The sequence below is a fragment of the Stenella coeruleoalba genome (genome assembly GCF_951394435.1).
Source record: "Stenella coeruleoalba genome assembly, chromosome: 1".
NCBI lineage: Eukaryota > Metazoa > Chordata > Mammalia > Artiodactyla > Delphinidae > Stenella > Stenella coeruleoalba.
Window position 1 is genome coordinate 108,785,546 of NC_137169.1, and position 24,710 is coordinate 108,810,255.

At 46.0% G+C, this 24,710-nt stretch overlaps 1 protein-coding gene across 4 annotated transcripts in view; it reads left to right on the plus strand.

Annotated features, from left to right (window-relative positions):
• The window catches only part of TUFT1 (tuftelin 1), a gene marked incomplete at its 3' end in the record, with an annotated part of 43,963 nt that extends 23,116 nt beyond the window's left edge, over positions 1-20,847 (plus strand). For 2 of the 4 annotated variants that reach the window (XM_079927949.1, XM_079927951.1), the window contains 10 exons: positions 2,871-2,957; positions 3,896-3,985; positions 5,853-5,918; positions 8,965-9,078; positions 13,042-13,170; positions 13,755-13,849; positions 16,478-16,583; positions 17,459-17,542; positions 18,442-18,542; positions 19,129-20,847. In XM_079927949.1, coding sequence (XP_079784075.1) covers positions 2,871-2,957; positions 3,896-3,985; positions 5,853-5,918; positions 8,965-9,078; positions 13,042-13,170; positions 13,755-13,849; positions 16,478-16,583; positions 17,459-17,542; positions 18,442-18,542; positions 19,129-19,192 — 936 coding nt within the window. Of the gene's footprint in view, positions 1-2,870; positions 2,958-3,895; positions 3,986-5,852; positions 5,919-8,964; positions 9,079-13,041; positions 13,171-13,754; positions 13,850-16,477; positions 16,584-17,458; positions 17,543-18,441; positions 18,547-19,128 lie in introns of those variants that run through there. The other 2 variants (XM_079927950.1, XM_079927952.1) reach the window with 2 other exon arrangements.
• Positions 20,848-24,710: the final 3,863 nt, after the last annotated feature.

Genomic DNA, 24,710 nt, shown 5'->3' on the forward strand with positions numbered 1-24,710 from the left:
GTGCAACCACCACCACTACTAATTTCAGAACATTTTCAGTCACTCCTTCTAGCTCCTGGCAGTCACCAATCTACCTTCTGTCTCTATGGATTTGCCCCTTCTAGACATCTCATATAAACGGAATCACACAACATGTGGCCTTTTGTGTCTGGCTTCTTTCACTTAGCACAGTATTTTCAGGGTTCAGCCACGTTGTAACATACATCAGTACTCACTGCTTTTAACGGCTGAATCATGTTCCCTTGAATAAATATACCACATTTTGTTACCCATTCATCAGTTGACGGACATTTGGGTTGTTTCCACTATCTTTTATGAATAATGCTGCTCTGAATATTCATGTACAGGTTTTTGGGTGAACATATGTTTTCAGTTCTCTTGGTATATACCTAGCAGTAGTGAAATTGCTAGCTCATATGGTAATTCTATATTTATATTTAATCTTTTGAGAAACTACCAGACTTTTTCCCAAAGCATCTGCTCCATTTTATATTCCCATCAGTGATGTATGAGGGTTCCAGTTTCTGTACATCCTCATTAACACTTGTTATTGTTCATCTTTTTGATTATATCCATCCTAGTGGATGTGAAGTGATATCTTGTGGTTTTAATTTGCATTTCCCTGATGACATCTTTTCTTATGCTTATTGCCCATTTGTATATCTCCTTTGGAGAAATATTTATGCAAATCCTTTGCTCATTTAAAAATTCAATTGTGTTTTAATTGTTAAGATTTAAGGGTTCTTTCATATATTCTGGATAATAGACCCTTATCAGATATATGATTTCGAAAAAAATCTTTAATTTTTTCCCATTCTGTGGGTTTTTCTTCTGTTTTTACTTTTTCTTTCTTCTTCTTCTTTTTTTTTTTTAAATATTTATTTATTTATTTGGTTGCACCAGGTCTTAGCTGTGGCAGGCAGGCTCCTTAGTAGTGGCTCACCGGCTCCTTAGTTGTGGCATGCAAACTCTTAGTTGTGACATGCCTGTGGGATCTAGTTCCCTGACCAGGGGTCGAACACAGGCTCTCTACACTGGGAGCGTGGAGTTTTAACCACTGCACCACCAGGGCAGTCCCCTGCTTGCCCCACCTTTAATGGTAGTTTATAACATCTTTGTATCCATAAATGGGTGCTTAGTGTTCTAGTATACACATACCATAATTTCTTTAATCCTCCATTGTTGGACATTTTGTCTATTTCCATGTTTTACAGCCATAAACAATATTTTGTCGAGCATATATGTTACTAATTTGTGAATGTGCTTTAAAATACAAGTGATAAAGAACTACTTTCTCAATTGTTAAAGATTCAAGCATGGTATACAGAGAAAAATGTGTAAATCCCCTTTTACAACCCCCTTTCCATGAATTTGCATATATGTACGGGAGTATTTATGCTAGTTTAGCTAAATTTATTTCATTAGGATGAATTTCCAGAAATAGATTTGATAGGTTAAAGAGTAAATATAGTTTATTTTAAAATTTTTATTTATATTTATTTTTGGCTGAGTTGGATCTCAGTTGCTGCATGGGCTTTCTCTAGTTGCCGTAAGCAGGGGCTACTCTTCGTTGCAGTGCACAGGCTTCTCATTGCGGTGGCGTTGAGGAGCACGGTCTCTAGGCACGTGGGCTTCAGTAGTTATGGCACAGAGGCTCAGTAGTGTGGCTCACGAGCTCTAGAGTACAGGCTCAGTAGTTGTGGTGCACGGGCTTAGTTGCTCCGTGGCACGTGGGATCTTCCCAGACCAGGGATCGAACCCACGTCCCCTGCATTGGCAGGCGGATTCTTTACCACTGCGCCACCAGGGAAGCCCCCAAAGAGTAAATATAGTTTTAAGTCTTCTGATCGGAATTACCAAATTGCCACCCAGAAAGGTGGTGACAATTTACCCTTCCACCAGCAGTGTATGAGGCTGCCTGTGTGGAGTTAATTTAACTGGAGTTTTCTTTTTATTGAAGTAGAGTTGATCTACAATGTTGTGTTACTTTCAGGTGTACAGCAAAGTGATTCACATTCTTTTTCCTTATAGGTTATTACAAAGTATTGAGTATAGTTCCCTGTGCTATACAGTAGGTCCTTGTTGGTTATTTATTTGTTTATTTTGTCTGTGTTAGGTCTTTGTTGCTGTGTGCCAGCTTTTCTGTAGCTGCGGTGAGTAGGGGCTACTCCTCGTTCCGGTGTGCAGGCTTCTCACTGCAGTGGCTTCTCTTGTTGTGGAGCACGGGCTCTAGGCACTCAGGCCTCAGTAGTTGCTGCACATGGGCTCAGCAGTCGTGGCTCGCGGGCTCTAGAGTGCAGGCTCAGCAGTTGTGGCACACAGGCTTAGTTGCTCCGTGGCATGTGGGATCTTTCCCGACCAGGGGTCGAACTCATGTCCCCTGCATTGGCAGGAGAATTCCTAACCACTGAGCCACGAGGGAAGTCTTCTGTTTTATATAGTAGTGTATATATGTTAATCCCAACCTCCTGATTTATCCCTCCCCCCCACTTCCCCTCTGCTAACCATAATTTTGTTTTCTATGGGTCTATTTCTGTTTTGTATATAAGTTCATTTGTATCATTTTATTTTTCTAAATTCCACATATAAACAGTGTCATATGATATTTGTCTTTCTTTGTCTGGCTTACTTCACTTAGTAAGATAATCTCTAGGTCCATCCATGTTGCTGCAAATGACATTATTTCATTCTTATGGCTGAGCAATATTGTATTTTGTGTGTGTGTGTGTGTGTGTGTGTGTGTGTGTGTGTGTGTGTGTGTGTGTGTGTGTGTATATACACCACATCTTCTTTATCCATTCATCTGTCAATGGACATTTAGGTTGCTTCCATTGGAGGTCTCTTAATTAGTGTTGTTTTCCTTATTTCAGGTGTACTTGAAGGGGAAGTCAGGAGACAAGATGATCCATGAGAAGAATATTAACCAGCTGAAGAGTGAGGTCCAGTATATCCAGGAGGTGGGCACCCCTTCCCTTCGTGGAAATGACCTAGGTCATTTCTCTGAACCTCACATTTATTTGGCTCCCTTCTTTTGTAGGTTCTGATTTTCTCCCTTCTGCTCCCTTCGTATCTCCAAAGCACCATGCCCCCTCATGTGTAAATATCATTTCTGACCCTTCCATTCATCAACCAATCCATTAATCAACAAATACTTATTAAGCACCATGCACCTAGCACTGTCCCCCCAGTCATCCTACCTAAAGTTGCCAGCCTTGCTTCCTTACTTTTCTTTTTTTTTTTAACATATTTATTTATTTATCTTTTGTTTATTTTTTTGGCTATGTAGGGTCTTAGTTGCGACACACGGGACCCTCGTTGTGGCACGCGGGATCTTTTGTTGCGGCGCGTGGGCTTCTCTCTAGTTGTGGCATGCAGGTTTTCTCTTCTCTAGTTGTGGCGCGTGGGCTCCAGAGCATGTGGGCTCTGCAGTTTGTGCCACGCAGGCTCTCCAGTTGAGGCGCATGGGCCCTGCAGCGTGTGGGATCCTAGTTCCCCAACAAGGGATCAAACCTGTGTCCCCTGCATTGGAAGGCGGATTCTTTACCACGGGACCACCGGGGAAGTCCCCTCCCCACTTTTCTTAACCCTCACTCTGGCTCATGTTTCTCCTTGGCACTTGTCACCATGACATATTACATGTTTTACTTATTTGTCTTTTGGGTTGTGTGTCTCCACAACTAAAATGTTAGGTACACCAGGGCACGGTTTTTATTATCTTGTTGCTTGTATAGGAGGGACTGCGTTGCAGCCCCACTTGACTAGAACCTCTCCTTTCCCAGCCAGTACTTAGAACAGTACCTGACTCGTGGGAGTATGGGTTGTGGATAGGCACAAAGTTGGGTGAGTTGGTGTGCTCTGTTTCCCAAAGCTAAAGCCTCTTGCCCTCTCCTCCCAGGCCAGGAACTGCCTGCAGAAGCTCCGGGAGGATATAAGTAGGAAGCTCGACAGAAATCCAGGAGATTCTCTCCATCAACAGGAGATACAGGTAATAGGAAATGGTCCATGGTTGGGTCCCCACTGAGGAGGTGGGGTTGTACCATTTACCAGTCACCCAGTGGGTGCCGAATCTAATGCCGCTGCCAGGAAAGGCGAGAATACAAGTGATGCTGGCTTCTCTGAGCACTCACAACATTGTTAGGGCTCTCCGGCAGATGGACACTTGTATTCACACTAATCAGCCTACATACAAGCACACCTGTTCCTAAAACATGTGCAAAAATTGAATTTATATCAATAAAATTATTAAGTTAATGGCAGGCCATCTTATATATAAGGATTCTGTGATCAATCTTCTTGTAGTACAAAGTCTTATAAAGAGACAATTAACCTATAAATCCGAACTTCTCATAAGCTGATCTTGCTTAATTTGGTGATGCTTGTGGTGTAAATTGGAAGTCTTGGTCCTTGTCTATTATTACTGTCTGTGTCTATAGCTATCTCTACCCTGGGACAGGAAGCTCCTCCAGGTGAGGGTTCACCCCCTGACCCTCGTCTCTGTGTCCCCACGCCTCAGCCCAGGGTCTGGGATGCACAAGGTCATCAGTAAATGTTTGTTAGACCAAACTGGTTGGAGAATCCCTCTTGGGGTGGATGATCCTGGGATCCTGTTTTTCAGTTCTTCAAAAATTTGAGGATAGAAATGTCCCCAGGAGAGCAGAACTATCTCTTCCATGACTTCACCCTCATCTTCCCTTAGATTCCAAGCTGTGTCTCCTTCATTTGCTTTTGGTTTGGTTGCGGTGGTCCTTCTCCAGTAGATCCTGCCCTCATTCTCCTAAGGGGAAGAGTGACCTAGCAGCTAGTGCCAGCAAAATTACCCTTCGTCTTGGGCATGTGCTAGGCTTGTGTGGTGGATTCTCCTTAATTCATTTTGCTTTGGCTGGAGGTAAGACTTTCACTGCCTGAGCTCACATCCGGCTGGTGGGAGGTGCTTTGTCTAGTGACTGAAGAACCTAATGTGTTCAGAGCCTGGAGGTCCAGGCACCTTGTTTACACAAAACGGCAGTGGTATGATGACTAATTAGGCTTTGGGTTGGAAAGAACTGCAGCAAATGCCGCTTCCCCTTTTGATTTATGTTGTGTCAGACTTTGTCAGGATCCCCGAGGGGCAAAGGAAACTGTTTATGGCAGACAGCAGCTTGTATTTCCTGGGCTGCGAGGAATGTGCCTGCACATTTTCCAGTCTGCTGAAAGGTTTTAGCCTGGGGTTTCTTTCCTCCTCCCAACAAGGCTAGATAGAGTATTCCCCCTCAAGGCTGCACATGTTTCTCCACTCCCTCTTTTCTCCATTTTCCCACAGAGCACTAGATGTCTTTTTTTCTTTTCTTTTCTCCCTTCCTTCCTTCCTTCTTTTTCTTCTTCTTCTTCCTCCCCCCTTCTCTCTCTCTCTCCTCTTTCTTTCTAGCTAAGATTTGAACTCTTAGAAGAATAATGTTTCAAAAATATATGATACTAAAAAAAACGATACAAATGAACTTATATACAAAACAGAAATAGACCCACAGACATGGAAAACAAACTATGGTTACCAAAGGGGAAAGCAGGGAGGAGGGATAAATTAGGAGTTTAGGATGAAAATATACACAATACTATATATAAAATAGATAACCAACAAGGACCTACTGTATAACACAGGGAACTATAATCAATATTTTTTAATAATCTATAAGGGAAAAGAATATGAAAAAGAATAGATATATATATGTATAACTGAGTCACTTTGCTGTACACCTGAAACTAACACAAGATTGTAAATCAACTATACTTCAATTAAAAAAAAACAAGGAGAAGAATGTTTCAAAGTTGATTGCTTGGGATTGTTTTCACTACCAATTTTATTTTTCTTTGAATAGGTGGTGCTAGAAAAGCCAAATGGCTTTAGTCAAGGTCCCCTGACCCCACATAGCAGCCCACCCGAGGTAGGTAACAGGGAAAATAGTGGTAACTACTGCTTGGCCAAGAGGCAGGAAATAATCCTTCCTAATCCTTTTGTTTATTGCTTTCTCTCTCTCACTAAATATGAGAGTAATATTTACTTGCTGTAAAAATTCAAACAAAGGAGAAATATATAAAGTGTAAATTTTCCTTCCCCAATCCCACTCCTTGAAAGTATTTAAGGTTAACAGATTGAAGTGGGTGGGTCCTTTTATTTATTTAATTTTTATTTTTTTGGCCTTGCTACGTGGCTTGTGGGGTCTTAGTTCCCTGACCAGGGATCGAACCCACACCCTTGGCAGTGAAAGCGCAGAGTCCTAACTGGACCGCCAGGGAATTCCCGTGGGTGGGTCCTTTTAGAGCAGTGCTTCTCAGCCTTCATTGCCCATTAGGATGGCCTTGGGAGCTTTAAACGACGCAATATCTGCGTGCCATCCCTAGAGACTGTAATTTAACTGGTCTGAAGTGTGGCCTACGCATCAGGACTTTTAAAAGCTCTTCATGTGATTCTAATATTTAGCCTATTAGTTCTAATATTCTAGTCTAAAGTTCTAGAGTGTTTTTCTATACACAGACAACCGTATTTAAAAGCCATATGTATCTGTGTGTATACACTAATAGATACACATGCACCATATATACATACATGGATAAATGTCTGTATATAATATGCACATACTTTTCACAATTCCAGTTGTGATAAATACATTATTTCTTGCTTGCTTTTTTGTTTTTTTAAGCTGAAAAGTATATATAGTCTTCTTTCCATATTTGTATGTGTAAAACTATCTCATTCTCTTGAATGACAAAGTATTTCCTTCCGTAGCTGTACTTTCTTTCCCCGCCCCAACTTTATTGACGTATAATTGACAAATAAACATGGCTGTACTTTTTTTTAAATGACATTTGTTATTATATATTTTGTGATTACATAATAATTTAAGACACACATATTGTAGAAAATTAGGGAAATTCAGAAACACAGAAAAGTTGAAAGAAGAAAAAAATATCAATTGTAATCTACCCAGAGAAAAACCAGTTTGGTGAAATTTCCTTTGTTTTTCCTTCAGTGCAAATATATATTTATGATATTGAGATTAGACTGTATATAGCGTTTGGTTGCATTTGTTTCTTTGCTTGGGCAGGTATATTTTTGGATTAGGTTTGTTTGGCTCTCAAGTGCAGAGCTGAATCAGACCTTCCCATCAGTTCAGGGCTCATTATCATCATTGGTCCCATAAAGACCTCTCACTGCTTTCACTTTTTTTTTTTTTTTTGTCTCCCCCACCAAAAGGTACTCACTCTAACATATTCAATATATGATTTAAATATGCCTATTAAATATGATTTTTTTAATTAATTAATTTATTTGTTTTTATTTTTGGCTGTGTTGGGTCTTCGTTGCTGCGCGCGGGCTTTCTCTAGTTGCGATGAGCAGGGGCTACTCTTCGTTGCGGTGCACGGGCTTCTCATTGCGGTGGCTTCTCTTGTTGTGGAGCACAGGCTCTAGGCACGTGGGCTTAGTAGTTGTGGCACGCAGGCTCAGTAGTTGTGGCGCACGGGCTTAGGTGCTCCGTGGCATGTGGGATCTTCCCGGGCCAGGGATTGAACCCGTGTCCCCTGCATTGGCAGGCGGATTCTTAACCACTCCACCACCAGGGAAGCCCGTTTTTAATTTTCACAATGGACTTGTGCTGTATTTCTGTTTTTTCCTTTTTTTATCCAACACCATGTTTTTAGGCTCTATCTATGTTGCTGTGTTAAAATCTGGTTTGTTGTCTCTAGCTCCTGCATGTAAAGTTTTATAACTCCCTTTTCTCTCTTCATACTATATCATTAAATTTTTCCTTGTCATCAGAGAGTCTCATGAGAATGCCATTTGAAATAAACACATAACAGTTGTGCTCCAGGAGGAGCCTTTTCAAACATTCTCACCTGCCCAGCAGCATAGGTGCAGACATAGGGGAACTGACCAGATAACTTACTGACGGCTGGATTTGGAATGTTGTGATTCTAGCCACTTACTTTAGATGTGCAGTTTGGATGTTTCCCTTCCCCGAATCACCATATTTGGCAAATATGCTGTTGGCAACAAGTTATAATAACACCTGGCACTATCTGTTCAGCCTTTCTTCTCACAGGCTCCAAGCCCTACCGGATATTATCTTAGTTTTGAGGCAGGCTGTAAGGCAGGGCGTGGTAAGGAGTCTTTTCCCTGCTTCCCAGATAGAGAAACAAGGCCCACAGGACTCAGTGATAACACAGCCACCCAGGGACCCTGTCCGCTCCTCCCAGCTGAGCTCTGTGCTCTGGTTTGAAGGTGCTGCTATTTCCCCGCTGTGCAAGACCGGGAGGGACTTTTCTGTCAGACTCAAGGGAGCTGGTAACTGAAGTGAGCAGAGATGGAGGCGAGAGCATACATGCCAGTTTGGGTGTGCCTGGGGGAGAGGCTCACAGTAACCTCAGTGAGACACCTTTTCCTCCATCGAATCAGATTTCTGGACTTATTGGGTGCTTTTGCCTTAAGCTGCCCATCTGTCAGTAACCCTTTATCTGCTGATCTTTGTGCTAAGTGCAGAGAACCACAAAAGACGTGCCTTTGGGACATGCCCCTCATGATGAATGTGGCACAGTCCCTGCCCTTGGGGAACTGTAGTCCAAAGCGAAACATGGTCCCTGCTCTCAGAGAGCTCTAGTCTGATGGAAGCAGGACAGACACATGAGAACGGCATAAACATACCTGTTCATTAATCAGTTGATACACGTATAAAGATTACTACAGTGTGTCCTAAAATAATCAGGTGATTGGAAACTAGTTGAGTTCTTTAAGGTATGAGAGTGTTTTCATATGAATAACTCAGAACTCCTTAGTGCCTATGACTGACTAACTCTCCCCTTGTGCGATGTGAATTCTTTTGTGAGGGTGGTCTGAGCAAGATGGTCCAAACAAGTGTGCGTTGTCGGGGGGACCTTGTCTTACCAAGTCACAAACATAGTAACTTCACCTTCCCTTCCCTCCTCTGGCTGCAGGTGGACACCTATCTAGATGAAGATGTCGAGAGCTTGAGGAGGACCGTGCAGGACTTGCTTGTCAAGCTGCAGGAGGCTGAGCGGCAGCACCAGTCAGACCGTGTGGATTTTGAGGTGAGATTTGGGATCTGGGGAGAAGGTGCCCTAAGGGTTGGGCCACTGGATACAGGTGCAGATGAAGTCTTCCTGGCTGGAGTGCCATCAACTGGAAAGGCTAGGCTCTGCGGCCTGGAGCACTTCCTGTCTGCTTTGCCCTTTCCTGGATATTTATAGTTTTTGTTGTCTAAGGCTAGCTCTTGAGTCTCTGCTCTACTGGAGCAGAGTGGTGATGCTGGTCTGGGAGAGCAGGTACTTCAGAAGTCCTTTCTATAAGGACTGCTGGGCTCTAGGTACCATGCAGGCAAGGACTGTTGCTGTCCAGTTCACCACTGCATCCCCAGTGTCTGGGACAACACTTGGCATCAGGTGGGTGCCTCTTAAGTGTGGACAGGGTGAGTGGATGAATTGGTGTGGCCTTAGGAAGAACTGTGCCCATGGAGTCAGGGGACTTTAGATCAAGACTTGGCTTTACAACACAGAGCTCTGTGATCTTTTTTTTTTGAAATTGAAGTATAGTTGATTTACAATGTTTTTAGGTGTACAGCAAAGTGATTCAGTTATATACACATATATATATTCTTTTTCAGATTCTTTTCCATTATAGGTTATTTCAAGGTATTGAATATAGTTCCCTGGGCTATACAGTAGGTCCTTGCTGTTTATCTACAGTATATATAGTAGTAGTATCGGTTAATCCCAAATTCTCAATTTATCCCTACTCCTGCCCAGAGCTCTGTGATCTTGAGTGAGTATCTCAATTATTGTTATGAAAGTAATACTAGGTTATTGTAGAAGATTAAAAAAAATACAAAAATCTCTATATAGAGAAAGCCCCCCACTTTTAAAAGTATGTGACGTCTTCCATGCTTTCCAGACAATTCTTTGGGTATAAGATGAGGTACACTGGGCAAACAGAGCAGTTTTCCTAGCTGCTCTGTATGAGAGTAACCTTCTGTTATCTGGTATTGTTCACCCACACGTAAAGTACTTTTTAGGTCAGAAATATGTAATCATAGGATTCTGCCCTGCCCAGGCTTGCCAGGGTCTGGTGGAAAGAGGAATCCGAGCCTGAACTCTTCTGTTTTATGGACTAAGAGAGAGAATTTTTTTTTTAGGCCACACCACGCGGCTTGCGGGACCTTAGTTCCCTGACCAGGGATCGAACCCGGGCCCCCGGCAGTGGAGGCGTGGAGTCCTAACCACTGGACCGCCAGGGAATTCCCTAAGAGAGGGAATTTTGAGAGGTGTATTGAGGGTGAGGACGAAGGGCAGTGAGAGTGATCAACTGCCTCAAGAGTAGTCGAAGTCTTACCTGAGTGAGTAGTTTAACCTCCCTAACCATCAGTTTCAACTTCTGTACAAAGGGGTCATGAAATATACCTCACAGGTTTGATGTATGGATTGAGTGAGGTAATATATGTAAGTATATTTATTATTCAAAAGGGTTTTAGAAATAAAAAATATCCTATATTTTTCTTAGTGATCCATTTAACACATGGGTTTTCTTATCCTAAATAATTTGGGCTTAGGGTAATACTAAGATTAGTTTGTCTCAGAACAGAGTAGCTGTGCAGTAAAGGAGTTTGTTGTATCTATTTCAGATTCCACAATTTGTATAATTAGGTTGACAATGAATTGGTTCAATGACCAGCTGTTCCTTACCTTATTGGAGTAGAACAGGAGGAAGGGGAGGTCGAGGCTGTAGCACTGACCAGACTGTGAATTTTAGAAAGAAATTTCTACATTGAGAGACACTGTGAAGTACTGGTTGGTTTTGGCAGCATACGGGGGGCTCTGCTGGCCCTGGGTTTCAAAGCTTGAGCAAAAGTGTCCTGAGGAAAAGCCCAAGGCTAGAAGACCCCTGACAGCTGTTAACCACACGCCCATGGCTTCTTACAGGAGGCTGCCCTTTAACCCCAAGGCATGCAGCACCCACCTACGATAGGAGATGCTCCTTGGGTTTCTCCCACTGTTGGGGTAGGTCACCACACCCTCTTATGATTAAGAGGTTCCCTTAGGGCAGAGCTGGGTGGAGCTATGGGACTGATGTGGCAGAGGAGTGTGTTTTTTTCCTTTGTGATCCTACAGCTGGGTGTGAGGATCATCTGTGGCCCGTTAATGCTGTATTCCGAGCACACATCAACCTGGGTGCAATGTTTGTGTACAGAAATGAGAGGCCTTATTTTTTTTTTTGTGGTATGCAGGCCTCTCACTGTTGTGACCCCTCCCGTTGCAGAGCACAGGCTCCGGATGCGCAGGCTCAGCGGCCATGGCTCACGGGCCCAGCCACTACGCGGCATGTGGGATCTTCCCGGACCGGGGCACGAACCCGCGTCCCCTGCATCGGCAGGCGGACTCTCCACCACTGCGCCACCAGGGAAGCCCGAGAGGCCTTATTTTTACATTCCCGCTCATGGGGCTGGCCTGTTCCAGGCTAATATGAGACATTTGAAGGCTTTTCTCTGTCTCTTCTGGTGAATTAGACTTTCTGGTCTCCTTTTCTGAATATGCGGGGTAGGAAGGGCAAGGTTGTCAGTTACCATGAGGAAAACCTCATGGTTTCCCGTTCTACTGGCTCCTGGCCGTTAGGAGGGATTTGCCGTGAGTTTGCTCTGGACAGAGCTGTGTGCAGCATGGACACATCCCATCACACATCATCCTGTGCTTTGCTTTCTCCTCCTTGATTCTGACTTGGGAGGTGCCAGACAGTCTGGTTGCTGGTGTTCTGTTTCACCAGGTCTGGTTAGGCTTTCCGGAGGCTACTTGGATTCTTTTTTAGTAACTGACTGGGGAGTCAATATGGGGTATCTGGGAAGCATTGAAATGGATGACGAGGTAACCGGGTTCTGTCATTCTTTGGCTGTGTAACCTTGACTAGGTCAGTTGATCTTTAGTTGTGAAAGGAGAGGGTTGGACTAGATGACCATCAGTTCCATTCATGATGTTATGGAGCGGTGTTGTGCTGAGCTCTGGAAAGGTAACAGTGCCCAAGGTCTCCGCCATCATGAAGTTGATGGTCTCCTGGGGGGTGCACACAAGTGACCGGACAAAATCTGCTCAGTGCTATAAGAGGGAAGGGCTGTGTCTTCTGTGAACACACAAGGAAGGACTCCTTACCCGAGCTCAGAGCTCCCTAGAAGAAGGGGTGTCTAAGCTGAGGCCTGAAGGATGACTGGAGTTGGCAAAATGCACGTGGGAGGAAAGGAGGCAAGTTCTTACTTTTTCACTACAAGTGCTGCTTCTCTCCTTTCCAAATTGGCTTATCATCCTTGACAAAGAGCGAATGCTTCCTGGTGCTAGTAGCCCTTCCGGGTGCCATTTTGGCCTTTCCGGTATTGCTGGAAGTGAGGACGAGGAAGAGTGGGAGACAGAAGGAAGGACATGGAGATCTCCTCCCCTGGATTTTTTTGTGTTTGCATGAGGAGGAAAGCTGAAACACTGGGTTAAGCTTGGGTGGCACTGGAGGGCTGGTGGGGATTGTTGACAAAGTCATCCATCTGGAAACCAGTGCTTGTGGGTTCCAGGTGTCACTCTAAAGTAGAGCTTGATCAACTCTGTGACAATTAACCCTGCAAGTGGAGTTAATCTGCTAGTCTCCTGAGTGGTCCTGGAACAGTGAGTGGGAGACAGTGGTGTGCCCATCAGGGTTGCCTCCCTCCTCCCATCACTGCACCCAGATTCCTGTTTTTTTTGTTTTAATACTTATTTATTTATTTGGCTGTGCTGGGTCTTAGTTGCGGCGTGTGGGATTTTTAGCTGTGGCATGTGGGATCTTTAGTTGCGGCATATGAACGCTTAGTTGCAGCATGTGGGATCTAGTTCCCTGACCAGGGATTGAACCCGGGCCCCCTGCATTGAGGACACGGAGTCTTAGCCACTGGACCACCAGGGCAGTCCCCCTCCGGGTTTTTTTTTCCTAAGGTTTTTATCCATGTTTGTCCCTCTGCCTGCTTAACGCATCCCCATCCTGTGTCACAGGTCACACTCAATCGGTACCAGAGAGAAGCAGAACAGAATCAGGTGGCCCTTCAGAGAGCAGAGGACAGAGTGGAACAGAAGGAGGCGGAAGTCGGGGAGCTGCAGAGATGCTTTCTGGGAATGGAGATGGTAACTGTTGGACTCTTGCTCTTCAGCACTCAGACTCCTGGGCCGGAAGGCGCCTGGGGATTGACTGAGGTGGTCGCAGGGACTGTCCTTCTCTGAGCAGCTCCAGAAAATCACATTTCATAGCTTCCTTTGGCAAATACCTTCGAGGACCTTTCAGCCCTTAAGGAATGGGAAGGTCTTTCTCTGTCTAACTTAGCCCTTGACAACTAGAGTTGAACCCATTTCCATTTCGGGCGGGTTCTTGGATAGCTGCCCTTTGGCCTTTGAAGATGGTTCTTCAGGAGCCACTCAGCCTGGTTTCTTGGGGACTGGTAGCCATAGTTGGCAGGGGGGCCTGGATAATGCAGGGCCGGACTCTCCCTCTGGGCAGCTGGGTGAGGCTGAGAAGTTTCTATGTGCTGGGGTGGGAAGGGTTATCCCGGACAGGGGAGAGTGCCCCATCAAACCAGCTTGGGCTGCTGCTCTTTGGCAGCTGTCCCAGGCCCAGCAGGGGCTGACTGCCAGCCCTAGCGCCCATCTCACCCCAAATGCAGGAACTGTCGCCATCTCCTCATCTTAGATTTTCTTCCCTTTGGCCCATCCAGGAGCATCAGGCCTTACTGGCGAAGGTCAGGGAAAGGGAGACAGCTCTGGAGGAACTTCGGAGCAAGAAGGTTGACTGCCAAGCAGAACAAGAAAAGTAAGGACTCTGGTTCACTGTGAGGTTGGGGTGCAGAGAAGGGAGGGCACAGACCTGGGGAGGAAGCTGGTGCTGATGTCAGATTTTCCAGCTCTGACTCACCATGTGTCTGCTCAGTGTGGGGCCCTGCCCAGGGAGACACTGTTGGGGAGGCTGCCATCTCCAAGGAGCTCATTTTCCAGGGAGTGGAAAGAAAGGGCTTCTACAGTTTTAGAGCCAGGGTCAAGCAGGAGCTGGTAAAGTGTCTGCCGTTGTGGCACATCATTCCTTGGTTGTCATACTGGATGTGGAAGTGGTGTTATTACACCACAGCTTACTCCCCCCCTAAACAAAAACCAACTGTAAACTATCTGAGGGTAAAATTGAATACTTTCCTCACAAGTTGTGCTGATGAAAATAAAATGAGCAGCTTCGTGGAGAGCTACTGAACTTCTTTCATCTGAACCATCTCAGAAACTGAGACCCACCTGTCAGCAGTGGCATCTAGGGGATCTCTGAGATCCTTTCTACTCCAGGCTTAGAGGATTTTGCGAATTCCCTCTGATCAGAGGGGATCAGAGGCCCCAGACCAATGAAACCTACAGGGCAAAGATTGAGCCATTCTTGGACCTTCACAAATTTAGAAATTTTTTACGCTGTTGGCAAGTAATATAGATCTCAGATGGTAAATCAAATTTTTTTAAAATAAATTTATTTATTTTTGGCTGCATTGGGTCTTCATTGCTGCACGTGGGCTTTCTCTAGTTGCAGCGAGCGGGGGCTACTCGTCATTGCAGTGCGTGGGCTTCTCATTGCGGTGGCTTCTCTTGTGGCGGAGCATGGTCTCCAGTTATGGCGGGCGGGCTCAGTAGTTGCGGCTCACAGGCTCTAGAGCGCAGGCTCAGTAGTTGTGGTGCACAGGCTTAGTTGCTCCGCGGCATGTGGGATCTTCCTGGACCAGGAATCGAACCTGTGTTCCCTGCATTGGCACGTGGATTCTTAACCACTGCGCCACCAGGGAAGTCCCGGTAAATCAAATTTAACGTTAGTATATTGGTCTGGACTTCATTGTATAAGTTGAACCTTTCTAAGTTCAACAGACATTACCTGAAGGGCCTTCTAAGGAATTCCAAGATGAACCGACACAATCCTTGCCTTCTTGGACCCCTCAGTCTTCTGGGGGGTCCTTTTCTCTCCTTTGGGAGATCCTTGATCTAGGCCTGCCTGACATGAAAAATGCAGACATCTTATTGTAGCCTTCTTTCAGACTTCACAGCAGAATTGCTTGATTTTTTAAAAAAATTTTTATATACATTTATTTATTTATTTTTGGCTGCACTGGGTCTTCGTTGCTGTGCGCGGGCTTTCTCTAGTTGCGGCGAGAGGGGGCTACTCTTCATTGCGGCGCACGGGCTTCTCATTGTGGTGGCTTCTCTAGTTGCGGAGCATGGACTCTAGGCGCACGGGCTTTATTAGTTGAGGCACGGGGGCTCAGTAGTTGAGGCTCAAGGGCTCTAGAGTGCAAGCTCAGTAGTTGTGGTGCACGGGCTCAGTAGTTGTGGCGCACAGGCTTAGTTGCTCCATGGCATGTGGGATTGTCCCGGACCAGGGCTCGAACCCGTGTCCCCTGCATTGGCAGGTGGATTCTTAACCACTGCGCCACCAGGGAAGCCCCAGAATTGCTTTAAATTACTCAGCACTCCCTCCTCAATGGTGGAGGTGCTCATGGGCAGGAGACTGAGTGGAAGGAGCAGGAGAAATACAAAAGACCAGATAATCCAAAACTGAGACTTGGGGATGGCAAATGACAGCTATGCATCATAAATGCTGATTTTTTAAATAAAAGAAGGCTGAGTAATGGGGCACTGCAGAGCTGAGGGTGACAACTTAGAATGTTTGAAGCTTAGGAAGGATGAGTTTGGAGGCTCAGATTGCAGTGTCCCCCACGCCGAGCACTGCCCATCTTCTAGCAGTGGGCGCTTGTCTGTTTCCTCAGGCAGACCCAGAGGGTAATGGGTACCAGCAATTCTTCAGCGCTCTGAACTCCTGGACTCCCCAGCCGCCTGACCTTTGGAGATCTTGGCCCAGTTTGCTTAGAAGAGGCAAAGGAAGCAGCAGTGGCTGGGAATCAGGAGACTTAGAAATGGACTTGTGTGAAGAGGCTTTAAGGGTCCTCAAATCTTATCTCCCTCCTGATATAAAATCCCTGCCAAAGCTTGAAGGTCTAGGGTATCATAATCCCAGCTTGTACTTGAATCTTTCCAGGAAGGAGGAGTTCATTACACACGAGGCAGTCCACTTTCTGACAACTTTAATACTGAAAAAGTCTTTCCTGTGTTAATATAAGAACTCCTTCCTTGAAACATCTACCTATTGACTCTAGTTTTATCCGTAGAACTATCCGGAATGACTTATCCTTTCTAACCTTTCTGAGCCTCAGTCCCCTTATTTGGACTAGATGATCTCTAGTGATGCTTCTGATGTGTTGTTCTAAGGTGTCCCACCACCTCCTCCTTATAGCAGACCACTGGGGAATCAGGCAGAGGGAATCATGCCTGATCGAAAGCCCCTGAGCCCAAGGCCCTTACTGTGACTGGGTGGAGAAAGCATCTTTTCCCCTTGTCTCAGCCTTGTGGTCTTAATCCCCAGAGCTGCTAACCTGGAAAAGGAAGTGGCTGGGTTGCGGCAGAAGATCCACCACTTGGATGACATGCTTAAGAGCCAGCAGCGGAAAGTCCGGCAGATGATAGAGCAGGTAAGCAGGGTTAGATCTTACCCTGCTCTGGGTTACCCCCTCTGGAAGTTTCCACATTGTCTAGCCCTGTTTTCCTGTCAAGTCTACACCTTTATTGATTTATTCGCTTGGGTATCTTGGCTTATATTCATTAAGTGTCCCGTAAAACATTTATGGCAACCGATTATTAGGTTAGGGTGATTGGGATTTGCTTTTCTCCCATCTTTCCCCTACTTGTTCGGTTATTTGCCTTGTGCGTTCCCATGGGAGAAGAAGGACGAGGTTATTCTTGCCCACATGTTGAAGAGTGCTGGTAAATGAGTAATTAAGTCCCAGTAAACTCACTTATCTGTGTGTAGATTTTCAGCCTTTGCCCCTCATGCACATTTTCTGCCTTCCCTTGCCTGAGCTAGGGTAGCACACTCAGAACATGCCATTTTGTAGAATCGTTTTGAGAATTTAAGATACCCTAATTGGGAGGGCATAGTTGCTGCATGTCAGCTCCATGAGGGCTAGGATTTTTCTGTCTTGTTCACTGCTGTTGCCCATTCTCTAGAACAGGGCCTGTCATAGGGTAAGCACTCAGTAAATATCTCTTGAACCAATACATAATTTGTCTTTCCCAAAGTCAAATGGAAGGGGTTTTGAATCATCCATTACTTTGTATTATCAGGGTGGTGTTCCCCTCAAACCCCTGCCCCCACACCTGGGGTAATCAAGAGTTTAACACTCACTGAAACAAGGCTTTTATAGAAAAGCTAAGCCAGCCACGTGAGAGGTGCAAAACTCTGCCCTTTGTCTCTGCTGGCTCCCCCGCCCCGGCAGCGGGGCGAAGTGCGATGAGTATGTAATGAGTCATTTCAGAACAAGCTTCAGTGTCTGCCATAACTTTGCAGCTCCAGAATTCAAAAGCTGTGATACAGTCAAAGGACACTGCCATCCAGGAGCTCAAGGAGAAGATCGCCTACCTGGAAGCCGAGGTGTGTGTTCTGGGCAGCCCTGGGAAGGGAGCAGACTCTTGAAGAAAAAACTGGACATAGGGAGGGGGAGATTCTGGAGGGGGTCTCGATCCTGTCTAGCTGCTGCTCGGAAGTGAGTAGCTGGGGTGGTTGGATGATCTTCAGTGCCGCCGAGTGAACATTTTCTAAGACTCTTCAGGGAGTTGCAAACAATGGTAAGACCTGTCCCCACTCTGAAAGGATATATCCTCATGGTGCAAGCCCTGTGCCACATAGCAGCATGGAGGCCAGCCCTTCATTCTGACTATATGGGCTTGGCAGAGGAGCTGACAGTGGAGCTGAGCTTTGAAGGAGGACGCATTCTACGGGTGGAGTCTTCTCCTTGGCTAAGACGATGGGCTCGATTAGCTAATGAGTTCTTGGTCTGATTTCTCCCATACCTCAGGGCCCCTCCTGTCCATTGACTGACTACCTGAGATTGCTTTGCAGCCATTGTGTGAGAGTCCCAGCTAGTGGGGGAGATAAAAAGAAATGGGAGACAGGGTTGTTTATCTCCAGGGAGATTGCAGTCTAGATTTATAGATAAAATACATTTAAAAAATACCTAAGAATACTTTATAGAAAAGCATATGGACAAACATAAGTAAATATCTCAGCAGACTATAGGAAATTATATGCAGGAAATGTATAGAGAGGATTTACAGGAGAGGATCAGTGCTGCACAGTTATTGAGAGAACGCGCCTTCAGGGAAGGAGGCTGGAGTAAGTAAGTACTGGAGGGAGAGGGCATCCTGGTGGCACACACGGTAGGGGTTGGGGTGACAGCAGCGCACAGAGCTGGAGACCAGAATGAGCTGGTTAAATGTGGCACGGGGCAAACCAGAGGAAGCCCAATTCTGATCTCATAATGTGTGTTACAGAATTTAGAGATGCACGACCGGATGGAACACCTGATAGAGAAACAGATCACCCATGGCAACTTCAGCACCCAGAACCGGACCAAGACTGAGAACCTGGGCAGGTGAGTGGGCATGAATGGAGTGGGCCCCAGGTAGGAAGTGAAGGAAAGAGGGACAGAGCCGTGGGAAGGAGACCTTTAGTGCCAAGGCCAGGATGAGGCTCTTCTAAATCCAGCTTCCTTCTCTCAGTCTCGAATCTGACCCATTCTCCACCTGAGCCACTTTCTAACCAGCTTAGAGTAGAGCCTGATACCAGAACCCCAAAGAGGCCCGTGAACAGTGCTAGAGGCGCCTGAAGCCCCTAAAGTCGTATGCAAAAATTGTGAATGTATAGTAAGGGCATATTTCCAGGGAGAGGGCCTTTTGTTTCCAAGAGATTCACAAAAAGGTCCAAGACTGAAAAAAAAATCAAGAATCACAGCCATACCCACTCCTAAGGTGTTCAGCTGCACCTTCTCTTTTCCCCACCCCTGCCACCAGACAAAAGTACCAGTCCCCTAACCTCTTAGCACTGACAATGACTATTTCAAGGCATGAGAACCGAGATCAGCGGGCCCTGCAGGATAGAATCCAGAGGCAAACTGGAGGGGCGGCTCTGTGAAGGGTGGGCAACAACAGGGCACTCAGCGTTTCCGACTTTCTTTTCAGCGTTAGGATCACCAAGACCCCCAGCCCAAAGCCCATGCCTCTCATCCGAGTGATGGAAACATGAGCTGAAGGAGACAAGATGCTGCTGTTGCTGGTGCCTCTGGCCTGGGGAGCAGCCCACCACCCCTGGAGGCTGCCGGCCCTGACTTTGACTTCCCGACTGCTCCCTTCATGGTTCCGAACGCCAGTCCTCTACGCTGGGCGGACGGGGGATGAGCTCCCCCTCTGGACACTGCAGCCTCTGGAGGCCGGCGATATCCTGCCTACAGGACCCAGGGCAGTAGGCTTATTCCCATAGTTACTATTTTTCTCTGTAGCAGAGCCTCCCTTCTGTTGTAGACTGGAGTTTGTAGCCGGGGCCGGTTATTCTGCCCCAGAAGCCAGGCCCTCCGCAGGTCAGGAGAGGTGACAAGATCTACCTCAGCCCTAGAGGCTGGAGGCACAGATGTCAGCAGTGATTGGAGAGTGGCCCCGGGGCATGAAGTTCCTTCCTTAAACACAGCTCAGTTCTTAGCAACAAACTGTTTGTTTTTCTAATTGCTCCACCCTCAGCCCATGCTGACCTGGGCCTCCTGCAGACAGACAATGGGGCTACCTGTCATGGCCTGTGAACCTCAACTTTGACTGGACGGCCTTGTCTTTTGGGAAGGGGGAATGTCCTTCAGGGAGTAGCTCATAGCAGAAAGGTTCTGTGAGGCCACGGACAGTTACGGGCGACTTCTGTCTGTTGTGAGGACTCCCAGAATCTCTTAGGGTTTCCCCCTAAGTTGCGGAGCAAGATACACCTCATTCTTCTCGACTCAGAGCCTAAAAACTGTTTTCACTGGGTTACATCAGTCTCAGCGAAGAAACTCTCATGGTATTTACTTGGCTAAGTTATTGGTGTTTTTGCTTACAACTGATTAAATACCAAGAGTTCAGAGTTCTGCAGCCTTCTCTTGCGGTGTTTGGATTTGCTCTGACAGAGGGAAAAGAGTGTTCCCAGTGGACTTGTCGATTTCAGAATGATGTCATAGTCTTTTTCTCTCTTTCCTGCTGCTTTTCCCTTCCTCCTCCAAACCTCAGGAAGGCAAGTATTGATATATTCGCCCTGAAGCATCTGGGTCTGAGTGTCTGTTGTTTGGGGGAAGAGAGCAATCAGGAGGGATTGAATTCTTCCCTTAACCCCTCTGCACCCCTCTGCTCCACAGTCAGTTTGTTACCCTGGCTCTGAGTGAACCTGCCACTCATCGAGTTTCTTTAGGGCTCTTCCTGCAGCCTTAAGGAGGAGATAAGCGTCAGAATGTGGTACCGTAGGACACAGAAAAATGAGAAATAAAAATTAAGTCTTTAAGTTCTACTTGGCTCAAAACCAGAAGCCTTAAGTCTGTGGTTTCTGTGCATCAGGTCTGAGCTCCCATGCTGGCTTTGTCCATCGTGTTCTGGTGTTCTGGTGTTCTTCTCGCCATTCCCATTTGTGAAACGAGGGGGCTGGACCAGATAATCTCCATGAGCCCTTCCAGTTCTGATATTCTTTCCTGTGGCATGTTCTTTGTGGGGTGAATTTAATAAATTATGTTAATGTGTCTCTTTGAGCTCCTGGCCTGGTTTCTTTTCACTTTTCAGGGAGGATGAAAGAGCATAATTTTAGTGCCTCTTGCAGGTGGGCACCCTGCTGTCCACATCTGGGAGGTATGGAGACATCCCCAACACGATGATGTGGGGACTTTGTGGCATTCAGAGGAGTTAGCCTGTCTCTGTTAAACAGCTCAGCTCCATAGTCTGAGTCTGCATGGCAGGAGGTAGCCCCTAACTTGAGCTCTGACCCTGTCTGGGGTGGTGGCCTTGTGGGATCCCTAAGGTTGGCCACTGCGTGTCTTCCTCAGTTGGAAAAGATCTGCTGACAGACAGAGGTCCTGTGATTACTTAGAGATTTACCAATCAGCACTGGAGGGAGACGACTAACTCCATGTGATTCGCAGAAATGAAAAGTACTCTGGAAATGCTGACTGCAGCTGTTTGAGGCTTTAGTTTTTGGCTATCTCTAGGCATCATTCAGTTAATCCACTGATCATCTTTTTCTTTCTGCCAAAAAATGTAGTTGACTGCAGGGCCCAACGGGGACATAGCTAAATTTACACGAATCTTCCCTGTACCAAAGAAACTAGAAATGGAACCCCTGTCATCCCTGGCTGCATGTCCTCTCTAGTCCCCTTTCTCCTTCAATCAAAAGAATGTAAATTTTTCTCTTGTGACTTTTCTTCCCCTGTCTGCTTCTCAGCTAATTCACATCCAGGCTTCAGGATGCACTGGATACCTCCTTCCATTCCAGACCTGGGTTTGTCTTCTGACAGCCTGGGTTCTCTTCCTTCTCTGGAAGTCTTGCTTGGCCTGGGTGTATCTAGACTGTGCTTGTTCTCCGAATATTAAGAGGGTGGAAGCAGGGTGCGGTTACCTGAGGTGCCAAGGCGACTGACTTGCGTGGCTGGAAGGAGACAGGAGCGAGTGAGCCACCGCACAGGAGAGGGAGGCTCTGGGCTGGGTCTCAAGGACGCGGTTGGATGAGCAGAGCTTCCATCTGGAGATAATGAGGTGGTCTGGAAACGTTCTGGAGATTAGAACTAGAGCTCTAATGGCAGTTCCCTGGAGGTCCAGTGGTTAGGACTCTGCGCTTTCACTGCCTCAGGCCCGGGTTTGATCCCTGGTCAGGGAACTAAGAGCCCACAAGCCACGTGGCACGGCCGGAAAAAAAAAAGAACTAGAGCTCTAAGAGATTCCTGGGACCAAAAAGTGCCCCTGGTGTATATTTCCCCGAGTTTAGTTGTACCACTGCTGAAAGGAACAGGGGCTAAGAAGGGTCTATGGGAAGAAAAAGTAGCTGAGGGAAAGGTAGTTTATATCCTGGCAACTTTTCCATTAGAGATGGAGAATAGCCCAGGGCCTGAGAAAGGGCGTGGCGAGAAGCTGCTCCTGACTTCAGCGGCCTGTTTATTGCCTGAGTTATGTCATTTGTAAGCCAACTCCTCTGTGCTCCTTGAATATGTCGCAGAGGGAAGATTGAGTCTGACTCCCTGGGACCTTTGCCATGACTGCCTGTTTATTTGAGCTGGGTGTTGAGAGCTGCCCGGACACGCAGCCGTCATCAGCAGGCTGCTATAAACCCGGAGCATCACCCCAACATGGGAAAAGCTTGCAGAAGCACTCCTTGCCTCTGTCCTCCCACCTCTTCATTTGTCCCCTCCCTGAGTAGAAAAAAATCCTGACAGGGACATGGTATTTCAACCAAATGGTACATTGGACCTCTTTTCTTTTTTCAGTTTTTAATTTTATTTTATTTTTTACTTTTTTGAAAAAATATCTTTATTGGAGTATAATTGCTTTACAATGTTGTGTTAGTTTCTGCTGTACAACAAAGCGAATCAGCTATAGGTATACATATATCTCCCTATCCCCTCCCTCTTGTGTCTCCCTCCCACCCTCCCTATCCCACCCTCTAGGTTTTCACAAAGCATCGAGCTGATCTCCCTGTGCTATGCAGCAGCTTCCCGCTAGCCATCCATTTTACATTTGGTAGTGTATATATGTCAGTGCTACTCTCTCACTTCCTCTTTTTTAAAACTAAGTATCTAAAGCCAAAAATTGATTGGCTTATTTTCAACTCTATTTAAAAAAATTTTGTATTATGAAATGTTCCAAGATGTACTCTGTAAAGATGATTTGACATGACATGGCTTAAAGCAACTTAATTTGACTGAGGAGGGTAATATCCCTTGGGGTAGAAAAGCAAATTTCTGTCTTTAATCAGCTCTTCAATGTGTGTTGCTGTTTTTTGTTGGGCCTCTGCTAATCCCGTGGGCTCCCTCATTCCTCATTGCCAAGCGTTGCGGAGCTTGGGCCTGAGTTTTGTTCAGGCTCTGACCCAACAGCAGATGTTAGCCTAGGGCCCTTGGCCTCTTTTCCATGCTTCGATTTAGGACTCTCACTTCGCAAGGAGAAAGTTTCCTATCTTCCCTGTCCCAGTTCTAAGCCCCATGACCTTGAAACTCAAAGTTGGAGACCTAAATATTCTCTAGCCCCTCTTTCTCCAAGGAAAATCCTTATCTAACCTGAGGCTAAAGGAGATGTGTTTTTAAAAGGTGAGGAATTTCTAACTCTGTGTGCTCTGTGGGTGGGCAGTGAGACCTACTTTGAACTCTAAAATGTGTGTGGCCTTTCTTCTGGAATCTCTCTTCCTCTGGAGCCCTCTGGGACATGGGATTGAGGGTAGATGGTGGTAGCTTAATTAATTTCCTGACCAGGTATTGGTCGCCAAGTCTGAGACCACAGGATCTCACAAGCTGAGGGGAAGGAAGTCATTTGTCCTCTTGACTTAATCTGTCAATTCAGGGGGGTATTCTAGGCCAAACTCGCATACGTCTGCAGGAGTTTGAGGACACTTATATCTGTTTTATATCTATTTCTATGTGTTTGCGTTTGAACTGGCCTGCTATGTAAAACATATGATTGTGGGGGAAAATTGGAAAAACACTGATGTTTAGGGAAAACTCAGTTTTTCACCTGTATGTCTCCTTTACTGCATACACAGAACACTTCACTTCTGGTCACCAAGTATGTGGGGGTTTTTCCCCCTATAACAGGCAATTCTCTGCAACACCAGCTGGGTGTCCTACAATTTAACTCAATTCTGACACCATCTACCTGGAGATAAGGTTAAGGGCTCAGTCTCAAGAGACTGTCCCTCCCCAACCTCAGATGCCAACTGCAAGTAGCAGGTCCCTAGCTGGACTTTTGTCTGACTTGCCTGCAAACCAGAGGTTCCCACAACCCCCTCCTTGGGTTCGATTAATTTGCTAGAGAGGCTCACAGAACTCAGGGAAACACCTACTTACCTTTACCAGCTTATTAAAGGATATAATAAAGGATGCAGATGAACAGCCAGATGAAGAGATCCATAGGGCAAGGCCTGGGAGGGTCCCGAGTGCAGGAGGTTCAGTCTCGGTGAAGTTGGAGTGCATCGCCTTCCCAGTATAAGGATGTGCTCACCCACCTGGAAGCTCTCCGAACCCCATACTGTTGGTATTTTATGGAGTCTTCCTCATGCAGGCATGATTAATCGTGAACTTCATTTCTAGTCCCTCTCCCCTCTCTGGGTAAGTGGGGGACAGGGCTGAGAATTCCAAGCTTCTAATCATGGTTTGGTCTTTCTGGTGACCAACCCCCATCCAGGAGCCCGGCCGGAGTCCCCTCATTAGAATAAAAGATGATCCTAGTGCATTTATCACTTAGGAATTGACAAGGGTGTTAGGAACCCTGTGCCAGGAACCCAGGGCACAGACCAATACATATGTTTTCTGTGATCTCACAACTAGGCTGTAGATCTGTCTCCTTGGATATATTGTAATCTCAGGGTCAGGAGGACCAAAATTGACTTCCTTTGAAACTACCTTCCCTTTTCAATTCTCATACTTCCTCTTAGTAGAGAGAATCACTTTCTTCAGTGATTTAGAGCCATCTTTTTTTTTTTTTTTTTTTTTTTTTTTAGAGCCATCTTTGACTCTTTGCATTTCTTTATTCCTTATATCTAGTTTGTCAATATGTCCTGA